This window comes from Urocampus carinirostris, chromosome 13, assembly GCF_059441175.1.
Source record: "Urocampus carinirostris isolate Australia breed hairy pipefish chromosome 13, RoL_Ucar_1.0, whole genome shotgun sequence".
Classification (NCBI taxonomy): Eukaryota; Metazoa; Chordata; class Actinopteri; order Syngnathiformes; family Syngnathidae; genus Urocampus; species Urocampus carinirostris.
The window spans coordinates 30034019-30058664 of record NC_142361.1 but is presented as its reverse complement, the minus strand read 5'-3'; the positions used below and the strand labels follow the sequence as shown (position 1 = coordinate 30058664).

The following is a 24646-nucleotide window of genomic DNA, read 5'->3' as shown; positions in this document are numbered from 1 at the left end:
GGGTGTCAAACTCATTTGCACAGAGGGCCGAAACTCATACCACACCTTTTGTCTCGGGCCGAAAAGGAGAAACATTTGTTGAAAACACTAGAACTTGATGTTTTTTCCTAACATTAACATGCATTTGAAACAGACAGGAATCCATCCATCCATTATCTGCACCGTTTATCCTCAGTAGGGTCGCGGGAGTGCTGGAGCCCATCCCAGCTATCTTCGGGCAGTGGGCAAGGGACACCCTGAACTGGTTGCCAGCCAGTCGCAGGGCACACAGAGACTGACAACTCAATTGCCCTTTCACACTAAGGGACAATTTGGACCGGACAATTAACCTGAACATGCGTGTTTTTGGAATGTGGGAGGAAACCGGAGTGCCCGGAGGAAACCCACGCAAGCACGGAGAGAACATACAAACTCTACACAGGAGGTTTGATCTCATGACCTCAGAACTGTGCCGCACACGCGCTAACCACTGCGCCGCCGTGCTGCCCACATACAAGAATATTATTCCAAAACAAACATTAAATAACTTAACATACTTTACTCTCCATAGAAATATATTCCGTCAAAACTATATAAATTCAAAATATGAAAAAAAAACAGAAATATAAATTAAATGTGTGTTTTTTAGTTATGTGGGCTTTTTACATGAATATGAATTCAAAACAGACAAAAATATTATTCCAGAATAAATGTAAACATTAAATAAGTTCACGTTGTCATGATTTGCTAACTGCCCTCACCTGCTCTCACTCGTTCAGCCCCAGCTGCCACTCATTCCCTAATTAGTCCTCCTCCTATTTAGCATGTCATTCTCCTTCACTCCTGGTCAGTGCGTCAGCGAACCTCAAGCAATTTTGATTCTTTTGATCCTGACCCATTTCCCGTATCGATCCCTGATCCAAGCTCCGTTCTCCTGTCCCGGCTACCCGTATCCTGCCTGATTCAATTTACTGTATCGATCCCTGATACAAGCTCCATCCTCCTGTCCCGGCTCCTCGTATCCTGCCCGATTCTGTTTCCTGTATCAATCCCTGATCCAAGCTCCGTTCTCCTGTCCTGGCTACCTGTATCCTGACTGATTCCGTTTCCTGAATCGATCACCGGTTCAAGCTCCGTTCTCCTGTCCTGGCTACCCGTATTCTGCCTGATTCTATCCCGACTACCCAACTTGCTTCCAATCTCCAACCACGCTTCGTTCTCCTGTCCTGGCTGTCCGACATGTTCCGATCCCAGATCACTGTATGTTCTCCCGTCCCGGCTACTCAACTTTTCGGATCCACAATCACACTTCGCTCTCCGGGCCCGCCTGTCCGCGTCGCCATTTGTCATTGACCGCAGGGGCATCATGTTCCACCTGTTCAGCAAGCACCAGATCGCTGTTATTTCCCCTCTCCCTGACTTCCCCGGCTCCTCAATAAAGCATTGTGTGAAAAGTATAACTTGGGTTCACCGTTTGTTCTGGTCGTGACACACATACTTTGTTTTCAATAAAAAAAAATTAAAAAATCATATTGAAAGGTTTTGTTTTGAGCACCCGTTTTTATTTCGGCCATTGTGATGGTTTAGCATTCCACGTTATCCACGCCACTAGAAACGCCCCCTGTTGGTCTCAGTTTAGCCTTCCTTTGCAGCGTGACACTTAAAATTCACTATTAATGGCCGACTTGTTTTTTTTGTTAGTAGATTAGTTCGTAATTAGTTTTAGCAGTGGCTGCGCTACTCGATTGCTGCAGGAATAATCCTGGTCTTGCGGCGGCAGCTGAAGCGCTGCATGATGGGATTTGTAGTTTAGAAGTTATCATTGCTTCATTTAGCCGCGCCAAACTAGAACAAATATTTAGCTGAATGAATGGATCCCAATGCAATAATTTTCGAAAAATCTGCCTCTCTTTACTTTTATATGGTGTGTGTATCCTAGGGAGACTTTTTGTAATCCCTCACTTATTTGTACTTCTTACCCCGTGGTTTCAGTGAAAAATATTCAGTGATCCATTACACCTGGTTACATATTACAGGGAGCAGTAGAGTACATTTTTTGTCAGGTTTCACTGCTTTTTTGCTGTTCTCTCCACCCAAAAGCCATAACCCATTTTCCCTGACGACATATTGGTGTGAGTGGGGATCGGCAAAATGCACTTTTGTTGGGCCTGGTGGCTCTTTTTTGCTGCTCTGCCTATCAAAAAGTGAACTGCACTTGTGATTCATTATAGCTAGTCACATATAGTTGCGGGGGGGGGGCATTTTTGTCAGGCCTGGCGGCTGTTTATTGCCATTCCATTCACCCCAAAAAGTCGACTGCACTTGTGTGACCATAATCCATTATTCCTGATCGCATATTGCTGCTAGCCGGGAGCTTTGAACCACACTTCTGTCGGACCGGGCACCTCTGTTTTTGACATAACTGTAGTTTTGCCAAAAATGAACTGCACTTGTGTGGCCTAGATCCATTATTACCAATGTTTTTTTTTTCCAAAAGGCACTTTTCGTGAGACTCATGCCGTTCTGGGCTGACTAAAGTAAAGTGCACGATAGTGGCCTCGATCCATTATCCCCGGTTAACCATTGCTAACGGCAGGGGCCGGCATAGTGCATTTTTGTATGTCCAGGTTGCTGAAGGGTGCCACTGTGAACTGAAACACAATGCATGATTGCGGCCACGATCCTCTATCCCCAGTGGAATATTGGCGAGAGTGGTGGCAGAATAAGGCAGCACGGGGGAGCAGTGGTTAGCGTGTGTGCGGCACAGTTCTGAGGTCGTGGGAACCTCCTGCGTGGGTTCAAATCCAGCTCCCGGCCTTACTGTGCGGAGTTTGTATGTTCTCCCCGTGCTTGCGTGGGTTTCTTCCGGGCACTCCGGTTTTCTCCCACGTTCCAAAGACATGCATTTCAGGTGAATTGGCCAGTCCAAATTGTCCCTAGGTATGAGTGAGCGAGTTGTCTGTCCGCGTGTGCCCTGCGATTGGCTGGCTACCAGTTCAGAGTGTCCCCTGCCCACTGCCCAATGATTGCTGGGATGGGCTCCAGCACCCCCGCGACCCTACTGAGGATAAGCGGTGCAGCTGATGAGATGAGATGAGATGGAGGCAGAATAAATATGTGGATAGAGGCTCTTTTTTCAATTATTTTGACCTTAAATGTTTTTCAGCTGCTGAACAACAATAGTAATAAATTATAATAGATAAAAATAGTCGTTATCTTGTATTTCTCTCTCTTTTTTTTTAATGTAGTTTTAACTGTAATTATTTCTATTATTATCTATTTCTATTAAGGTTTGGTTTGCAATTGTTTTAAATCTGCATTTATTTAATAAATATGTGAAATAAATAGATAATGGGGCAGCACGGCGGCGCAGTGGTTAGCGCATGTGCGGCACAGTTCATGTCATGGGAACCTCCTGCATGAGTTCAAATCCAGCTCCAGACTTCCTGTGCGGAGTTTGTATGTTCTCCCCGTGCTTGCGTGGGTTTCCTCCGGGCACTCCGGTTTCCTCCCACAGTCCAAAAACATGCATTTCAGGTGAATTGGCCGGTCCAAATTTTCCCTAGGAGTGACTGAGCGAGTGAGTTGTCTGTCCCCGTGTGCCCTGCGATTGGCTGGCAACCAGTTCAGGGTGTCCCCTGCCCACTGCCCAGAGATGGCTGAATGGGCTCCAGCCCCCCCGCGACCCTAATGAGGATAAGCGGTACGGCTAATGAGATGAGATGAGATGAAATAGATAATGGTAAAATGTATGCATTCATGTATCAATTTATTTAAACCCAAGGACCCTGTAGACTATTTGACTCCAATTCAAAGTCTGTCCAGTTTCTAAGTGTTTCTTGATATCATAACCTCACTTGAGACCTGGTTCCTCCAGATCTGTTTTCCTAATGAATGTGCTAATACATTTGTGTCAGTAAGAAGGCGCTGATTTATTTTCCGCTCTTAAGCGCCAGAAATGGTTGGTGCTATCATGCGGCCTGAGATCCACGGAGTCCCTTTCGCTTATCGTCTATTTTAGTCCAAGTGAGCTAATAGAAACCCTGCAAGCCGATCGTTATAATACCGTCGGCTTCTCGTTCCACTTATTACACGTACTGGTGTTCCTTTCACTTCTTTTTGGCGCGCCATAAATCTCAATTAGAAACTAAATCCCTATGGCCTTTTACTGGTATTTAGTTTTACAATGGAAAATAAAATGTAAATCTCTGTGCTTCATAGTGGTGAGCGTGTGCTCTGTGATGCGAAAGGTAAAAATTCTTGGATGTATCTTGCCCTCTCTACACACACCCTCTTCTCATGTTTTCCCACCCTGTCTTTTCTCGTGACTGTGATCTCTGCACATTGGAGCAGAAGTAAGTGATTTTCACGGAGTGGGGCACAAGGGGCAGAGTGAGAGCTTTACAGCTTGGTTGGAGAGTGGCGGTGGTGAAGTGAAGATATGTGTCTACTGTGAAGAATAGAAAACAGCTCTAACTCCAATGCTTTGCTTCCATGGGGTTATGGAAGTTGCATTCACACTGCAGGTATTAATTCCCAGACTTCAAAATCGATGGAGATATTTTTGGAGTGACTCGTTTGATATTTCAGGCCAAGATTGCAAGAAAACAATACGAGGCAGTTCGGGTGTAAAAATAGTTATGTAAATATTTGATAACAGTATTGGGGAGTTGAACTGGGTTGACCCTTAATGCTTAATTATTATTTCCCCAGCGTCTGTGATTATCCAAATGTATTAGGAAACTCTAAAAAATGTATAAGGTATTATTAATGGGACCCCCAAGCTCCCAGGATATGCAAAAATCTGCAGAGTAACTCAATCATTTTTGCCAGTGCACTACCAGCTCCTGGTCACAACAAAATTCGACCTTAGGTAGTGGATCTCAGCCAAAACAGTCCAGTTGGTGTTGAGCAAGCCACAATTGCTTGCTTCAGAGTACTGATTTGAAAAATATATGTGCTCGACTGGGCCCTGCTCTTAGACAACCAGGAATAATGGTTTACAGCTACACCCGGGACATTTATTTTAGATGGGTCAGAACGGCATTCTTCCTGACAAAAGTGCATTAAGTCGGTGGCCCTCGCAGCAATATGAGATTGGGCATAATGGATCGTGGCCAAAGGGATGCTGTATGTTTTAGGCGAAAATAACTAAAAACAAAAGCTGCCATGCATGACCAATTGGCTCTCTTGACCCCTGCTTTCAGCAATAGTGGACCAGAGATAATACAGGGAGTGCAGAATTATTAGGCAAGTTGTATTTTTGAGGATGAATTTTATTATTGAACAACAACCATGTTCTTAATGAACCCAAAAGTCTCATTAATATCAAAGCTGAATATTTTGGAAGTTGGAGTGGGGCTTTTTTAGTTTTAGCTATTTTAGGAGGATATCTGTGTGTGCAGGTGACTATTACTGTGCATAATTATTAGGCAACTTAACAAAAAACAAATGTATACCCATTTCAATTATTTATTTTCATCAGGGAAACCAATATAACAGCTCAACATTCACAAATATACATTTCTGACATTCAAAAACAAAACAAAAACAAATCAGTGACCAATATAGCCACCTTTCTTTGCAAGGACACTCAAAAGCCTGCCATCCATGGATTCTGTCAGTGCTTTGATCTGTTCACGATCAACATTGCGTGCAGCAGCAACCACAGCCTCCCAGACACTGTTCAGAGAGGTGTACTGTTTTCCCTCCTTGTAAATCTCACATTTGATGAGGGACCACAGGTTCTCTATGGGGTTCAGATCAGGTGAACAAGGAGGCCATGTCATTAGTTTTTCTTCTTTTAGACCCTTTCTTGCCAGCCACGCTGTGGAGTACTTGGATGCGTGTGATGGAGCGTTGTCCTGCATGAAAATCATGTTTTTCTTGAAGGATGCGGACTTCTTCCTGTACCACTGCTTGAAGAAGGTGTCTTCCAGAAACTGGCAGTAGGACTGGGAGTTGAGCTTGAGTCCATCCTCAACCCGAAAAGGCCCCACAAGCTCATCTTTGATGATACCAGCCCATACCAGTACCCCACCTCCACCTTGCTGGCGTCTGAGGCGGACTGGAGCTCTCTGCCCTTTACCGATCCAGCCACGGGCCCATCCATCTGGCCCATCAAGACTCACTCTCATTTCATCAGTCCATAAAACCTTAGAAAAATCCGTCTTGAGATTTTTCTTGGCCCAGTCTTGACGTTTCAGCTTGTGTGTCTTGTTCAGTGGTGGTCGTTTTTAGCCTTTCTTACCTTGGCCATGTCTCTGAGTATTGCACACCTTGTGCTTTTGGGCACTCCAGTGATGTTGCAGCTCTGAAATATGGCAAAACTGGTGGCAAGTGGCATCTTGGCAGCTGTACGCTTGACTTTTCTCAGTTCACGGGCAGTTATTTTGCGCCTTGGTTTTTCTACACGCTTCTTGCGACCCTGTTGACTATTTTGAATGTAACGCTTGATTGTTCGATGATCACGCTTCAGAAGCTTGGCAATTTTAAGAGTGCTGCATCCGTCTGCAAGATATCTCACTATTTTTGACTTTTCAGAGCCTGTCAAGTCCCTCTTCTGACCCATTTTGCCAAAGGAAAGGAAGTTGCCTAATAATTATGCACACCTGATATAGGGTGTTGATGTCATTAGACCACACCCCTTCTCATTACAGAGATGCACATCACCTGATATGCTTAATTGGTAGTAGGCTTTCGAGCCTATACAGCTTGGAGTAAGACAACATGCATAAAGAGGATGATGTGGTCAAAATACTCATTTGCCTAATAATTCTGCACTCCCTGTAGATCGAGGCCAAAACAGTGTGATCCATTTTGGGCTAGCTGCAGGGGAACGTTTGAGCAGTCTGAACCAAAAATATGTACTCTGCCTGTCCCTGGTCACTGCAATAGTCGACAGGGGATTTGTGGATTGCGGTCGCATGGGTGCTGTTTTGAGATTGAAAATTTGTGAAATTTGCTCTTGCGGCTTTCCCCCTCATCAATAATGGAAAGAGGACAATTGATTTTGGTGAAACAGTGCAGTTCATTTTAGACTGGCCAGAATAGCACACTCCCCATGCCTTCTACCCTTCCCTGCTCACAGGAACATGCTGTGGCCGGATGAGTGCAGTTCACTTTTGAGTGCAAGGAATAGGAAAAAAAAGCCACCGGACCTCATAAAAATCTGCCTTGCTGGTCCCTGCTTGTTTCAAAATGCAAATTGGGTTAATAGAGCACGGCTGCACATAAGCAGTTTATTTGGAGTGGAAGAACAGAAACATGAGTCGCCACGCATAACACAAACATGTTCTTTTGGCCATTGCTTTAAGCAATAGGGGATAATTGATCATGGCCAATTTAGTGCAGTTCATTTAGGGCTGGCCTCAATGACCCATACTTTAAAACAAGTATTCTGCCAGTCCTCGCTCTTAGCGATATGGACTTGGGGTTAACAGAGTGCTGCCGCACAAGTGCAGTTCAATATCTGTTTGACAGGACGGCAAAAAAGAGCAGCCATCTTTGATAAAAATCGTCTCCTCTGACCCCCGCTCGCAGCAATATGCGATCCGGGATAGCGGATCGCGGAATATTTTCTAAACTGTGATGCACTGAGGGCACATTGTACAAAGCTTGAAGTCGTGAGGGATTACAGTATCATCATTTATAAACCGAATGTGCGACAGCGGTGTTATGACTAATGAACGGGTTTTGTTTTTCCTTGTGTGAACTCTCAAGTGATACAGAGTATAACGCGAGGTACGCTGTCGCACAGAAGATGGCTTTTCGCCACATTTGGAAAAGCCATCTGCCGTTATAAGCGTTCATCACGCCGTTCGGCTTTGGACTTCAACACCCCCCCTGACTCTCTGGCGTCCAAATATACATGCGCTGAACCTCACTACACTATTCTGGGGTTCACAAAAGCAGGGAGCTTGGATTCAAACGCCAATAAATGCGCACTGGACAAACGTCACACAATAGGCATGTCATCACTGGTTGCTATTCATGGACAATCGCCATGGCAACCAGTGTCATGTCATGAGCAGTGGTCACCCGTGGGTCCAAATTAAGTTCCTTATGGAGGAAAGGGATGAGAGATAAGAGAAAAAGGAGGTTCTGAAGGAAGGGTTCAAGAGAAAAGGAGTTTCTTGAAGGATGCTCTCAGGAGGGCCAACGACCTTCAGGTGACCCTCATCTGTGTTTCACACGTGAGGCTCAATACGATCGATTGCACTTTAACCCCCAAGTTAAAAAAAAAAAAAACAGCTGGGTGCAGTGGATCTTCGAAATTGTGTTTGTTTGAAGGTAACACACTCCGATATTAACTCAAAGTAAAAGAAACATTATTTTTACTCATAATCAGATTAAATATTTACCAACGGCGGTGGAAGAACGAGACAAAGCGCATAGACCTCGGATGATCTCTTTCGCCTTTTGGTTTATACATTTTTAAAAATGTATTTTTCTACCAGGATTGTATTTTTTTCAGGTCAGGTTGGGGTTATGTATTCACAGAAAAAGTAGTTTTTGAGCGTACCACAGGATAGTTATTCAGAATTCAAATGTCCTTCTGGTTGATATTTCATAACTTACAGAAAATGTATTTATTTTTCTTTAAGGCGCATTTCCAAATTGGTTATCTGTTCTGTCATTGAAGCAGATTTATACTGCCAAAAACTTGTTTTTGTCATATTCAAAATGAGGAAAATAGATATGTTTTGCTCATTTTGGCATCATTTTTCTGATCTTGCTAAAAATGTCACGACCAGCACACAGGGTAGACCCAATCGCGTAACGTTTTCTCACAGTTTTATTGGAAGAAAGAGGAAGGGTGGCGCCTGCGATCTGATGCTCGCTGGACGCAACCGGATTGTGATCCGAAGACGGAAGTGGAACTTCCGTAGCGGGCGATGGCTGTGTCAGCGACGGAAAAACAGGTCGATAGCCAGGACAGAGCGCAAAAACGTGGTCGGGGTCAGAAACGGGTCGTAAACCGGGATGGGAGAGCAGACGTGGTTGGGATCAAAACAGGTCGTTGTAGGCGACAAACAGGAGCAAAAATAGGACAGGTGGGAGTTAGGGTCGAAAAAAGACTTGCCTAGTATACAATGAGGTTCGCAGTCGGACTGACCACAGGGGATTGAGAAGACTGGGATTAAATAGGGACAGGGAGCCAATCAGAGCCCGCAGCGGTTGGCGCCGAATGAGCGGGCACAGGTAATTCTCATCGGTAAACATGACAAAAAATGTTTTTTGAAATGGCCAAATTAGCAACCCTTCGTAAAGCTAATACAATTTTGATTTTAACAATATATTTTTTTATTTTATTAAGCGGACCAGATCCAGTAATGCCTTGTTACGTCCCAGTACACTTAGTACTTTGCAGCCTCATAGTGTTGAAAAATATACCACGTTCCATTATTCATCATCGATTATTCTATTTGTTCAAGGAAGTGGAGGGCAGTGGGCATATTTGTCAGGCCTGGTGTTATTTTTTTGCTGACAACATTGTGGCCTGCCTGAAATAAACTGCACTTTTTTGGCTGCAATTCATTATCTCCAGTCACGTATTGCAGTGAGCAAATTTGTGTCATACTTGGCCGCTCTAATTGTCTGTTCTTCACGGTTATAATTAACAGCATCCATGCAGCCGCAATCCAACAAACGTTTGTCATATTTCTGTCAAAATAATAGTTACATAAGAAAATGCACATTGTGGATCATTTTGCTCAGTTTTGGCAGCTAGAGAATATTTCTTATGATGAGCTGTATTTTTCTGTTTTTTACGGATAAAATTAACATCATCATTGTGGCCGCGATCCAACATCCCCATTTCCAAACTACTGTCATCTTTCTGTCAAAATTATAATTACATAAGAAAATACACATTGTGGATATTTTTGCTCTGTTTGGGCAGCTAGAGAATATTTTTTATGAAGAGCTGTATTTTTGTGTTCTTTACGGAGGAGGAAGACTAATTAGGGAACGAGTGGCAGCTGGGGCTGAACGAGTGAGAGCAGGTTAGGGCAATTAGCAAATCATGACAATGTGAAGTTACATTACATTTACATTTATTATGAATACAATTTTGTCTGTTTTAAATTCATATTCATGTTAAAAACACACATTTCTAAAAAGCACACATTTAATTTAAATTTCTGTTTTTTTTTCATATTTTGAATTTGTCTTTATAATTGAGAGTATTCATGTGGCCGCGAACCATTTTTTCAGGATAAGTTTGACTATCTCAAAGAGGATTTGAAATTTTGATTGAGAAACAAGATAAAACATCTGATAATAAGACACAGTATACTTAAAAACGGTTAACCTTCCCGACAATACAGTAAGAATTTGAATTTTTCTAAGACTCAAGTTGCCATAGATCAGGTAAGTTCACATTCTTCCCAATGATTGTTTATGCCAGTTTCAGTACTGCATTTGTATTACTTTTCTCATCTCAACGATCAGATCAGCACTGCTTAAGATTTTGACACTCATTCCCATTCCTGATCTCGGTAAACAAAATCTCGTTGCTTCGAGATGACATCATTGTTGTGGCGGTTGTCGAGTGAAAGAGAAGTATGCCTCCGAAAAAACAGTTGGAATTAGCTGCAAATCAACAAAAAAATGGCAATTTATTCAGTGTCGGTAATAAGTCGAAACATAACACAGAAAGTGGTAACAACGGCAATAATTCCGGCACCAAAAAACGACGAGAAATTCTTCAGAAGACCGCGAAGGCAAGGAAAACACCTGTTTTGAAGCGAACGATTCGACGAAAGAAAATAAACAAAAGAATACTAGCAAGAAAAGGACTTTTCTGCCAAAATGGACTAAATTATATTCCTGGTTAAGCTATGAGGAGGATGATAATGGATTGGATTTTGAGAAGGCATTACAACCATGGCGGAACAGCAAACCACGACGAATACATGAACTGAAAAAAATTGAAGTGATAACTGCTTTGTATTACCAATTAACTGTGATGATTAAAACTGAATAGAAATATAGATTAATATAAGTATTTCAGCAATAATATTTTGTATAATGCACAATACTGTTGTGAACAGAAAAATCTTGAAGTGATAACGGATTTGTATTACCAATAAACTGTGATTATTAAAACTGAATGAATATGTAGATTTATATTATATATTTGTCGCCAATTTACAATTTCAACCCGATAACCCGATATTTTCGGGACCCATAGATCTCTGTTGGGACCCATAGATTTTTGAGCATGCGAATCCCTGGGACCCATCACTTTTCAGAGGTAAAATGAACACTTATATATAGATAATACTATAGATATATACTTTTTTAACTTTCCCCCCCAAAAAACCTGTGTCCGGGAATAGAATTCATTATGAGGTTTCCTATTGACATTCTATGACAAAAGCACAAAATAGGAAGATCCTATCTTCTTTTTATCAAATTCTATACAATAGTTCTCAATATGTTGGATTATAATTGTTCCTTTTCATTGTAAATGACACCAAAACTAGGTGGATGGAATTGTTGCCTCTGATAACCACATAGTGCAGGGGTGGCGAACACGTGGCTCTAGAGCCGCATGCGGCTCTTGTCCAATGAAAATGCTGCTCTTTGCCTCATCATATTCTCTGTATACTGTGGCACTTTACTTTGTTTCAAGTTTACCCTAAATTCCGGACTATAAGCCGCTACTTTTTTACCACACTTTCAACCCTGCGGCTTACTCAGTGATGCGGCCAATTTATGTAATTTTTCTAACAGCCGCCAGCGGCGCTCGAATTCAAGGCACATGACGCAGCTTACAAGCTAAACGCAATCGAGCAGTCCGATAAAGAAGGAAACAGAGCTACTGCTAGCATGTTTTTGATTACGGGAGTGTGGAACGTCGCCTATAAGACAAAGTCTCTTACCCATACTGGGGAAGATGTCTTTGATGACGTCAATTATAAGTAGGTAGATGAGAACGGTTTACCGTGGTTTCTGCAAGAATGGATTGTTTTTTTTTAAAGTTCGGTTCACTGTGTTGCGAGCGTGTTGCTACCCTTCACAGGCACGGTTTGGGATGAAAGTTATATTATTAATATTAAAGTTTTGAAAACTCTCTCAGTGTACCGTCTTTCTCTGTAAATATGTGTAACCATGAATAATATGTATTTGCAACTGTATATTTCTGTAATGTATTTATTTGTATTTATTTTGGACACTTATTCTGATAAGTCTTGCACTGACCAATTAAAAAGAAGGGGTGTAACAGACGCGGGGAATGACAGGAAGTGGGGACCGGTAAAGGTGAGTGTTTGTGGACACGGCAGACAATAGTGGATGTATATTTTTCCCACCCTTACCTTTGGAAATATACACTTTTTTTCCTTGGATTACTTTTAACCGGACCCGGACTCTGCAGGTCTGCAACGAATGTTAAGTACCGGTATCGTTTTCTGTTATTTTGCCGGCTGTGGATTTTGAACTGTGAAATCTGTGTTCAGTCAAAATCGCGGGACGCAACGATGGGTTTGGGTTGATTTTATGATTACGTTATATATTCTAATTTGGGCGCGTGCGGCTGATATACAGGTGCGGCTTGTGTAAGTACAAAAGCGGCTATCCTCTTAAAATGTGGTGGGTGCGGCTTATCAGGTGCGCTCTATAGTCCGGAATTTACGGTAGTTTTTTTTGTGTGTATTGAGGGTGGGCACTTTCCTTAAAATCAACTCAAGAACAATACCGTATTGTAAAGAGAGGTGTGTGTTATGGGAAATAATATGTTTTTAATTGTGTGTGTTTGTGTGTGTCTGTCTGTCATGGCAGGTCAGTGCGTGGCTCTTTGACTCTCACAATTGAAAATTTCGGCTCTTTGTGTCAAACTTGTTCGCCACCCCTAACATAGTGCTTCAAATAATCAAACCTTAAGGTTTATAGGCAAGTGGTATGTTTCAGGAACCAGAAACGGAGACGGGAACCCAATTGCGTTAGTTTCTTAGTTTTATTTGAAAAGAGATGTAAGCTGGCACCCACGATCCAGTGATCGTTGATTGTGGGGAGCAGGTCGCTCGTGACGCGGAAGTGGCACTTCTCTTAGCGGGAGCTGAAGGTTCGTAGCGATCGGACGGACGGCAGTCCCGTGACAGGTAGGCAGAATCAATACGTCTTAGCGGCAGGTCGATGGCCAGGGCAGGAGAGTAGCTCGTAAACGTGATGCAGAAACAGGTCGGAACCGAAGGCAGGAATCAAAACAGGAGAGTGGTCTTTGGTACTTGCTAATCTGGCGAAACACACAGGAACACAGGAGTACGATCGGACGTCCTTGTCTGGACGCTGACCGCTTAAGAAGTGAACGTCAGCAAACGATTGCCACAGGTGTCTTCACTTCGGCAATCATGACAGTATGTTATGTGAACTAGTATTTCCGAAAGTCTTAAATAAATTCAATATGTCATACAAAATGCAACTTTTAGGTTTATGATCCATCCCACTCAGGTAACAGTTTTTGTAAAGATACAGTTTTTCGCGCTAACTTACATATTATTTTATCAACCCCTCGCAGATTCCTCCCCTTCCACCCCGGTGCCCTCGGACCCTACGGCATGCCCCCCACTTCCGTCTGCCCCGGCAATCAGCGGCAAGGAAGCCGGCAAATACTGCTGTTTGTGCGGTGCCTGGTTCAACAACCCTCTGATGGCTCAGCAGCACTACGACGGCAAAAAGCACCGCAGGAACGCTGCCCGAGCACGCCTGGTCGAGCAGCTCGCCGGAAGCTTGGATGCTACCGAAAGCACAGGTCAGTCCTCGTCAGTGTTGGAACTGCTGCTGCATCTTGCCTGAAAGGCAAGAAACAGGGCCAAATCAATGCGTCCTTCCCTACAGGATGCTAAATGTGACAAAAGCAAATAGCGCAGTGCAGACTTTTTTATAAACAATAGAAAAGGACAATGCCTGGTGTGCATTTTATGGTCAATGGGTCTGCTACTGTGGCAGCACCACAAATGTACATAAAGGCAAAACCTTGTCACTCCAACACCGGAGCTAAAGAAAACCGATTGACATTTCATAGGTATTACCATTTTTATCTTATAAATTGTGCAATGGAAGGTATTTTAGTTCTAGAGAATATTGTCTTATTTTCTGAAAAAGTAGTAATAGAAATATTTGAATCTTTGTTTTATACTGTTAACGTTTGCAATGTAGTTATTTAAAAATTACATTTTTAGTGACTGATATATTTTGGTTGTGTTTATTGTAATTATAAACTAACTAAAGAGTGTCATGAAACGGAACCTGATCAGGACCCAAATGCGTAAAACTTCTTACACAAACCTTTTATTTTACGGAAAATGGGGAGTCATGCACATTAGGCAGCAGTCTAGCGTGGAATGACAGGAAGCCAGAGGCCGACAAAATCGATACCAATTGTCTGAGCAGATATCAGATACCGGACAGGAAATACCAACAGGAAACAGGACCGAGTCAAAACCCACGTCTTGCAGGGCAGAGGTTCAATGACAGATTGACAAAGGAAGAGTGAGAGCACTGAGCTTAAATAGACGGAAAGCCCAATCTGTCAAAGAGCCGCAGCTAGCACCACACAGGCGGGGCCAATTGGGCGCCATGGCAGCCGTGACAAAGGGAGAAGGATTCAATTATTCGAGAATGATGACATTTTCAAGCAAAAGTATCAGTATCCAATCAGAATCCGTTGATATGACTATGAATTTGCTTAGATCGGATCCACAGAAAAATTCCCAGTATTACCCACCTCTATTGAAAGCTATATTGCACAAGCCTTAAAGTATCAACACAGTTTGGTCTATTTAGTTTATTATGTAGCTATTTTAAACCAGTTTTGGGTGGTTGGCCTCAACATGAGTTAATACAATAATCTGTTACTAGATTTACTTTTACAGTTGCAGGCTACTTTTTAAATCATGTAACTAGTAACTGTAACTAATTACAACCCTGGTCCTCCTAAATTCCCTGCTAAGGCTCCCCTGATGGGTGTCTCGCTGCTTTTTTAAAGGGAAACCCGATAAGAGGACATGCTTCCGTGGTGTTAAAGACCGTTAAAAATAGCTGGGATGATTTTATAGTTATTACGTTTAAATATCAACAATTTTTATAATGCTTTCCAATCTTGGAATATAAAATACTTTAGAGGGTTTCAAAAGAAAGCCTGCATTACAATCTCAGTAAGGAGGCTTTAAGGTTGGATGATTTACATCTGAAGTTGAAAAAGCTTTGGCCTCTGCAGCTTGGGTTTCCTCTGTGCATGCAAATAAATAGAATTTGAAATCCAGGGATTACTCTTGTATGGCTGCTCATCCATCACAACAAGCAAACATGTTTTTTCTTTCCCTAATGAACTCCATCTTTGATGTATGGAGGCCTAAAAGTGTCAGAATGTTATAAAGAAAGACGACCTTTTGAAAAAAAAAAAAAACTGTAATAAGACTACTTGTTTTTAAAATATTGTGTTATTAATATGTAATACATTCTCACCCTCTTTAAAATCCATTAACTAAACATTTTATCATCATTAAATATATCGTGATTTATGAATAGTGTCCCGTTATTATTAAATATGTACCTATATTAAAGAAAGATTATATTCTAATTAATTAATTTAAAATGTATACATTTGAGAGCATCATGCCGCTAAAGTTAGCCATTGACACCAGCTCTGACCAACTCCAGCTAATCGTTCTTTTCAGCTTCTTCTCGGGGTATCCAGTTTTCTCTGTATTTTGTTGTTGCTCGCAGGAATTAACATCAGTTTTCATGTTCATCATCATAATTCATAAAAGTATAGTATAGTATAGTATAGTATAGTACAGTATAGTATAGTATAGTATACTATAGTACAGTATAGTATAATATAGTACAATACAGTGTAGTGTAGCTTAGTGTAGTGTAATATAGTGTAGTTTAATACAGTATAGTGTCGTGTGGTGAGGTGTGCTACAGTACAGTACAATACAGTATAGTGTAGCGTTGTATAGTATAGTATAGTATAGTTCAATGCAGTGTAGCGTAGTGTAGTGTAGTATAGTATAGTATAGTATAGTATAGTATAGTCAGGGTTGGGTAGGGTTACTTTAACTTGATTACTTTCAATTACTTTTGGATTACTCCAATACCAAATATGCTAATAAAAGACAAAATAAACTAAATATGAATAAAAATACTAAATTTTGTGCAGGCTTTGGGAGTAACGGAATACATGGAACGGCAAAAATGATGTTGGCAAGCTGTTTGGATTTATTTTCATTTTGTTTCTGTCACATTTTATGTTAGTTTTGCCGGAGATCAAAGAGATCAAAGCCAGGTGAGAAAGCTTACCACTTGTTGTGAGTCATAATGTTATTCATATTTAGTTTATTTTGTTTTTATTAGCATATTTGGTATTGGAGTAATCCAAAAGTAATTGAAAGTAATCCAGTTAAAGTAACCCAACTCAACCCTGAGTATAGTATAGTATAGTATAGTATAGTATAGTATAGTATAGTATAGTATAGTATAGTATAGTATAGTATAGTATAGTATAGTATAGTATAGTATAGTATCACTTTTCTTTGGGCGCTATTATTATCACTACATAATTCATAATGATGGCACCCTATTAAAAAAAAGCTGCATTATATAATTACCTGTTATTTAGCTTTTCTGTGTTTTTTTCAAAAGGTTGTTTGTTTTCTATTCATTTTGGCACTCTTGGGCTTCCATACTGTTGAATTGATAGCACGATGGGAACAAATGTGCACAGTTCAAATATCTATCCACAGGTGGAGGGAATGATTTGTAATATATAATTATGGGCCCCTCATAACACATATTTGCTGTGTTAGTAAAATGATTATAGAGCTCTTAGTGCCCAGAGTTATAATTCTGCAACCCTTTTATTTTGATAGAAAGCCGGGAAAAAAACTGTTGACAATGGTGCTGGAGCCTGCATTTTTTTCCCTGGTTCTCCTTCATTTGGCAAATGTGCACATTCAGGAATACACGCCAGTTTATAGCAATTAAAGTGACGGAGGCACTTTGCTCAGAGCAATTCAGTTGCTTAAGCGACTCTGCCGGTCTCGTCAGACAGGGAAAGCTCGAGGTTGGTGACTGCTTGACGATACGGTCTAATTGCAGGGCACTAATGTCAAGGGGTCTCTAGAGTCACACACCAATTAAATATCATATGCAAAAGGAAATATCTGCAAAGTTTTACCCAAAAAGGTGAAGTTAGGCCCAATTTTGGTTAGGATTGCATGATAACTGTTTGATGTTATTTTTTTTCTGTTTTTTTATAATACACACAATACATTGCAAGATCATTCTATCAGCAAAATGTCACTCATTTTATTTTTATTTTTATGTATTTTTTTATGTTAATGTTTAATATTATTTATAATAATGTAAGATAATTACAATGTAAAATCAAATTAAAATGCCTAGTTAATGTGGGAAAAATATATTTTATATAATATCATAATCATCTAGTTTTTCAGAAAATAACAATTCTTAAATTAAGAAAAAGGGGCAGCACGGCGGCGCAGTGGTTAGCGCTTGTGCGGCACAGTTCATGTCATGGGAACCTGTCGTGGGTTTAAATCCAGCTCCAGACTTTCTGTGCGGAGTTTGTATGTTCTCCCCGTGCTTGCGTGGGTTTCCTCCGGGCACTCCGGTTTCCTCCCACGTTCCAAAGACATGCATTTCAGGTGAATTGGCCGGTCCAAATTGTCCCTAGGTGTGAATGAGCGATTGAGTTGTCTGTCCCTGTGTGCCCTGCGATTGGCTGGCAACCAGTTCAGGGTGTCCCCAGCCCACTGCCCGATGATTGCTGGGATGGGCTCCAGCCCCCCGCGACCCTACTGAGGATAAGCGGTACGGCTAATGATGATGATGAAATTAAGAAAAAAAAATATTGTTGATTATAGATTTTTTAATGTTTAATTTCAAGAATTATTGTAGCACCATATTATAATTTTAGTATAGCCGGTCTCCTGTGAGGGGCGGAACCCGTGTGGTGGAGTTGTGACGGCAACCGTTGATGTGCAAATGCAGCCAACCCCCCCTACCCAACCTCACATTCCAGTAGTATCAGTCAGATAGCATATCTATGGGATTGACTTCAAGCACAGTATTCACCTCACAAGGTTTGACATTGTTTTCTGACATTGCAAACGTTGAATACTCTACAGGAGACACAATATCACTTGAAATGATGTTCAAATTGCTCAAATGTTCTCCAAAATGAGCAAAACAAACTGCCATCTGTTATTGTAGAACATTATAGAATAGAATAGAATAGAATAAAATAAAATAAAATAAAATAAAATAAAATAAAATAAAATAAAATAAAATAAAATAAAATAAAATAAAATAAAATAGAATAGAATAGAATAGAATAGAATAGAATAGAATAGAATAAAATAGAATAGAATAGAATATGTCACGGTCGCCATGACGACCAGTATGCCACGCCCCCGAACTCAAGCTGAAGCAGATCAGCTGATTGCTGTTCTGCTATTTAAGGCTGGATTTTGGGTTTGGCGGGGGCTGGTTTACTACTCATTCTCCACAATCCCGGTCTGTTATGCCTTGTCCTGTTTTAGTCTGTTATGCCTTGTCCTGTTGAGTTCGTGCCGGAGGAACTCTGTATTGTTCTGTTTTGCCTCGGAGTATTGGGCGACTTTTATTTTATTAAATAAAACCTATGGATCGTCAACGCATTTGAGTTCTCCCTTCATGCCTCCTGCCTCTGTTCTGGTCCGGTCCCCTTCCACGCCACCACGCCCCGTGACAGAATATGCCTTTATTGTCATTGTTACAACATGGGATATGCTGTGACAACGAAATTGGACGACTCCAGATCCACATTTATAAAGTATTTTTTCTGTTTTTCTACAAAATGACTTTCAAGATGGAGTGAAATAAAAAATAAAAATAAAAAATAAGCACAATTGTATGCCAACAGGAAAAGATGTTGTGAGTTTTTTGTTTTTGTTTCGTTTTTTTTTGCATCTCAAAACACAACATATTTTCATGACCAGAAGGCACAGATAAAAGTCACATATTTTCTTTAATAAAAAAATGTATAATTGGTTGGCAATCAACCCAGAATGTCCCTTGCATGCTGCCTAATGGCAGCTGCATTACCTTTACAACCCTAGTGAGGATAAAAGGTTTGGAGAATGAATGAATGAATGAATGAATGAATGAATGAATGAATGCATCGCATTTTTCACTACAATGTTGCACACTATATCAAACATTTTATCGACATTCCTCAATGGTCAAAAAGCTTAAGTAGGCAGCTTAGCATCCACGTGAGCACTCCATGACACATCCATGCAATGCACTCAAAGACACACACACTCAAAGACACAGGACACACAATCCATTGCTTTGTCTGCAGAAGCTTGAGCGTGAGTTGTGTGCTCCAGGTGCCATGACAAAAGCAATCATCTCAAGGAAGCAATCATATTAAAAGCATGAGTCATGTTGCCGCCTACACTGGCTCAGAGGCTTTAAGTTGTGTCATGTTTGATATCGTTCTCCATCCACTTGCCGTGACCCAGATCCTCCGAAGACCGCTGCATTTTAAGGCAATCCCGATACTTTGAAAATGTAATCTGATACAGTTACATGTTACTGTAGACATAGACAACATGTTCAACTTCCAGGATTTGGATCGAGTATTTGGACTAAGAAAAAAAGAGCTGGAGAGAGTAGTCTCTAATGATTTTTTTTTTTAAAGGAAATTAAAAAAAGTGGAAAAAAACACAGAAAAAAGAAGAACAAGTTTGTGTTGCATTCAAATAATTTCCAATTCTATCAAGTGAATCTTGTTGCCAACATTGTACTTCCACTAAAAAATGTGATTTAGTACAGTTCTGTATCTTACAACCGACTAAATGAGCCCCCAAAAATGTTAATATTATGCGACAAAATATATCAGGAAATAAAAAGAAACGGATATCTTGTGAAAGCATTGTAAGAACAAACGACGTTTGTAGGCCGAACAACCTCCGCAATAGTACATGAGTCAATGTATTCAAAAGAAAAAAATAAGTTTGCATTGCCGGAAACTCAGCAAAATGTAACGTGATGTCAAATTTTGGACATGTTTGATAATTAATTATCTTGCCACACTTGGAATTACGGTTGCTCGCTGTTGTTTCAAGCGTTGCACACCGACTTTGTGTGAACGCTCAGACCCGTAAGGAAAATTAGAGGGAACATTGCTCACCACTGTCTTGTAGGAAATGCACGTGGATGGATAAAAGTGAAACATAGCTGGAAAATGAAACTTAACAGAGATGTTTTTTGTGCAATCGAGAAAGAACTTTACAAGAACTGGACTTTTCAGATGTTTTGAGAGGAGTATAGTAGACTCAAAAAGTACTGAATGAATGATACATTGAACCTTTAAGTGAATGCAATAAGTGAACACTTAATTGTGTGGATAAGCATGAAGTTTATCTTTTAAAAACTAAAGAAATCATGCAATGATTAAAGTAATGATGCGATGATTAACTAATAAGACTAGCTGGAAAATGCATGCTACAGTGACAACATACTCAGTGACACATGTTAATAATCCAGTGTTCTCGTTTGCCCGCGTCCCTGCGTCGTAGACGCATCATTTTTGCTCGGGACGCATAGTCTCAAATCAACGTGCGTCCCCGGGACGCAACTCTTTTGACACAAAATTGTCATTATTACCCGATTACATTTTTTTTAAACAAAGATTTACCGCACTCCAAACGTTTCGTCAGGCAGATCCGGCAGATGTTGTTTAGGTTTAGGTTTTCGTCGGCACGCTGATCTCTAGTAGTGTGGTGAAAAGTCTGTCTCTTTTTAGAGAACAGGCTTTTTCGGCTCAACTCATTCAAGAGAGCCGGCTCTCAAACGGCTCACTTGCTGTGTTGCATTATATTACGAATTATGTTGTACAAAGAAGTTAAGAAAAAAATGAAGCATTAAAGGAGAAAATGAAAAAAAGACGGGTTTGTGGTTATCCCTTTATTCGGTATATTACCAACAATAATTTGATGCAGAAAATGAATTAAAAATGTGATGATTAAAACTGAATGAATATATAGATTTTTATTATATATTTGTCACCGATTTACAATTTCAATCTTGATAACACTAAATTTTGGGGACCCATAGATCTCTGTTGGGACCCATACATTTTTGAGCATGCGAGTCCCCGGACTCATCACTTCTCAGAGGTAAAATTAACACTGATAGTCTAACAATACCTGCTGAAAAATGTGATCCGGAACATAGACTTAATGCCATAATATTGCAGATTATATGTCATGATCCCGTCAGTTGCCTACTGATTGCCCTCACCTGCGCGCACTCCTTCCGCCCCAGCTGCCACTGGTTTCCTAATTATCCCTCTCCCTATGTAAGCATTTCCTCTCCGGTCACTCTTTGTCAGTCCATCAGCGAACTTCAGCACATGAAAGGCAAGCTCGTTTGACCCTGGCTACCCTTGTGATTCCCACCTGTTCCTGCATCCTCCAATCTGCCTGCCCACCTCATCTTTCTGCCTGATTCCTTCCCCTGATTCCTGCTATCCGATCGTCTCTGGTACGCTGACTTGCTTCAGATCCACGACCACGCTTCGTTCTTCTATCCCGGCTATCCGACTTGCTCCGATCCACAATCACGCTAAGCTCTCCGGCCCCGGCTGTCCGCCTTGCCACCTGTCACCAGCCCCGAGGGCTTCCTGTTCCACCTGCTCATCGAGCACCAGACCGCTGTTTACTGCTATATCCCGGATCCCCCAGATTATTTAATAAAGTGTGGTGTGAACGTTACGCATTTGGGTCCCCTGTTAGTTCTGGGCGTGACATTATAAGGTGACTACCTTTATTTTTTGTTGGATTTTTCCAATACTAAATATGCTAATAAAATACAAAATACATATAATATAAATGAAATTACTAAAGTTTGTTTATGATAAGACGCTCCTGCATCATCAACAAAGTCACCAACCTAGATGTTACATAGAAATTGTGATCAGGGGGGCGGGGATTAATCCAGTTCTTCCTGTTGTTGGACAATTTGGGAGATGATTGCATGATGTTGATTTGTACACCAGTTTTCTGGAAAAACTCATCCTTATTTTGTTGTTGCTTTTACCGGCTCTGTAGCCTAGATGGTAGGGCGCCCGTTCCGAGACTGGGAGGTCGCTGGTTCAAGCCTCGAGTCATACCTAAGACTTACAATATTGATACTCATTGCCTCCCTCCTTAGTGCTCGGCATTAAGGGTTGGAATTGGGGGGTTTGGTCACCTAATGACTCCCAACACAGCAGTTGGGTCTAAAATGGCTGCGCCCTGTTTGACTGTGGCTGCATCGGCTCGCCCAATGAAACGGCGGCTCACATCAATTAAACAAAATTAGTCCTACATTGAATGAGAAATTAAATACAAACAAAAAAGAAGTGTTTTACCTGAAAACACATTGTATAAGTTGGCCGTCTGTACAATCTGCGCACTACGTTTCTCGAGTGTCAGTGCTCTGAATTATGACAGAAGCTATTCATATAATGGCGCATTATGCATAGGTAAATATATTTTTAAATACACATTTAATCCCTGCAAAGTAATCATTGTTTTAACCAATTATACCTGTAATATGATTACATATTTTTTTTCTGTAACTGTCACATAATCCGATCAGTTATTTATGTCTTTCAATTACATAACACCGTTACATGTGTTGCATCACTGCCCAACCCTGATACCGTTTACTGTGTTCGGGAATGGTCGGTGGGTGGTAATTTGCACTTGTTGTTTTCATTAACTTAAAGATGCTGCAGCATCTTTTCTCTCAAGGACGGACAGGCACGGTCTGAGAAGCCGGCTCGGCGCTGATGTCATTCATTACACATTCCATCAATCACGTCTGGGCTCAGGCGTCTTTTAATCACGCAACGATTGTCAGGAATTGTTTGTCCTAGTGTGTGACTTGATTCTGTTGGCAAAGGATTCACACGTCCAAATGGTCTTTGACGCCTCTCAGGTGCGAGATGGTGGAAAATGTTTGCAAATGTTTGCTCACTTAGAAAGTGATCTGCCTGGTTGCATGGCCCAAATACAGTATAAACATTTTGGTCGAAAATGGGACCCCCAAAATACTTGAACATTTTTTTATCTGGATCATTTTACACAAACCAACCCAATTGGCAGTTGAGATCTAGTTTTGTTACTGATTGGCGCAAAGGGGTACCAGTTAAATAAGCATTTCTTAAATCACATGTTATTTCAATGTTGTTACTTGGTTGTATTTACTAGAGGTTCAAATTGGCTCAGTCAACCACTAAACATCATCTCATCTCATCTCATTAGCTGCACCGCTTATCCTCAGTAGGGTCGTGGGGGGCTGGAGCCCATCCTAGCAATCATCGGGCAGTGGGCAGGGGACACCCTGAACTGGTTGCCAGCCAATCGCAGGGCACACAGGGACAGACAACTTACTCGCTCATTCACACCTAAGGACAATTTGGACCGGCCAATCCATCGGAAATGCATGTCTTTGGAATGTGGGCGGAAACCGCAGTGCCCGGAGGAAACCCACGCAAGCACGGGGAGAACATACAAACTCCGCACAGGAAGTCCGGTAGCTGGATTTGAACCCCCACAGGAGGTTCCTGAGACCTCAGAACTGTGCCGCAACCGCGCTAACCACCGCGCCGCCATGCTGCCCCACTAAACATCATGCCAGTGAGAAATCAAATTTCCTAGAACATCAAAATTACCCCTGATACGTTTTCAGAGTGAACAGGCTCCTCGGGTGGTTTTGGCAGGCTACATGGTGCCCAAGGGCACTACATTGGAGACCCCTGTTCAAAACATAATTACCCAGACCGTTCAGTATTGTAATGACTGATACTTTTGCTTCTGTTGTGTGTTTTATGCACGGTCCCTTTAAGAAAGGGTGTGTCGCGAGGGAGGAGGGATGCTACAGATGCAAAAGTTTTTGTGTTTTGAAGTACTTTGCTTTGAAGTCAGTGTGTTTGTGCACTTGAACAGTGTGAGTTCGAGCAACAGTAGCACTTGTGTGAATGTTTATACCGCTTGTTATTTTGTTATCAAATTGGCAACGAGACTTAATAAGCGACTGATTGCATCATTAATCATGCCGGGTCGGATTACAGTATGAAATAACCTGTTTTTTGTTGTCGTTGATTTTTCTGGTATTAAGTTGCGCTAAAAAACTAAAACATCACACCATCTTTGTGTTTTTTTTTCTGCAAAACAACGCAGGATGTTGGGTTGGTTTATGTAATACAAAATATTGTTTGTTTTTTATAACTCATGTGTTTTAAAGAGTGTATTTGTCGACTATCTTGGATAGGTAATGAATGAAAATAAATATTATTTTTAATATTCATATATTTTTAAAGTTTTATATAGGTTAAGTTAAAATTACATAACATTGGGAAGGACAGGTTTAGGTATAATACACACAATCAGACAGCTTTGTTTTTTTACATTTCATATTTTCAACTGGTTGAGTTTGGAATTACACAGAAGTTATATTTTGCGAAATGTATGATAACTTAGCAGTCTAAAAGTTATCGTAATGATAACGGACAAACACAACATGAATATAGCATTTTTTTTTTAAATGTTATGGTTGTCACTATTAATGCAGAGAATCAGGATATTATTGGTTA

The 24646-nt window shown here is 41.0% G+C and overlaps 1 protein-coding gene across 1 annotated transcript in view; it reads left to right on the top strand.

Moving 5' to 3' along the window:
* The window catches only part of LOC148354280 (zinc finger matrin-type protein 4), a 149783-nt gene that overhangs the window by 79845 nt on the left and 45292 nt on the right, over positions 1-24646 (top strand). Inside the window, exon 5 of the mRNA XM_088351338.1 lies at positions 13505-13738. Within this exon, the coding sequence (XP_088207464.1) occupies positions 13505-13738 (234 nt within the window). The remainder of the gene's footprint in view (positions 1-13504; positions 13739-24646) is intronic.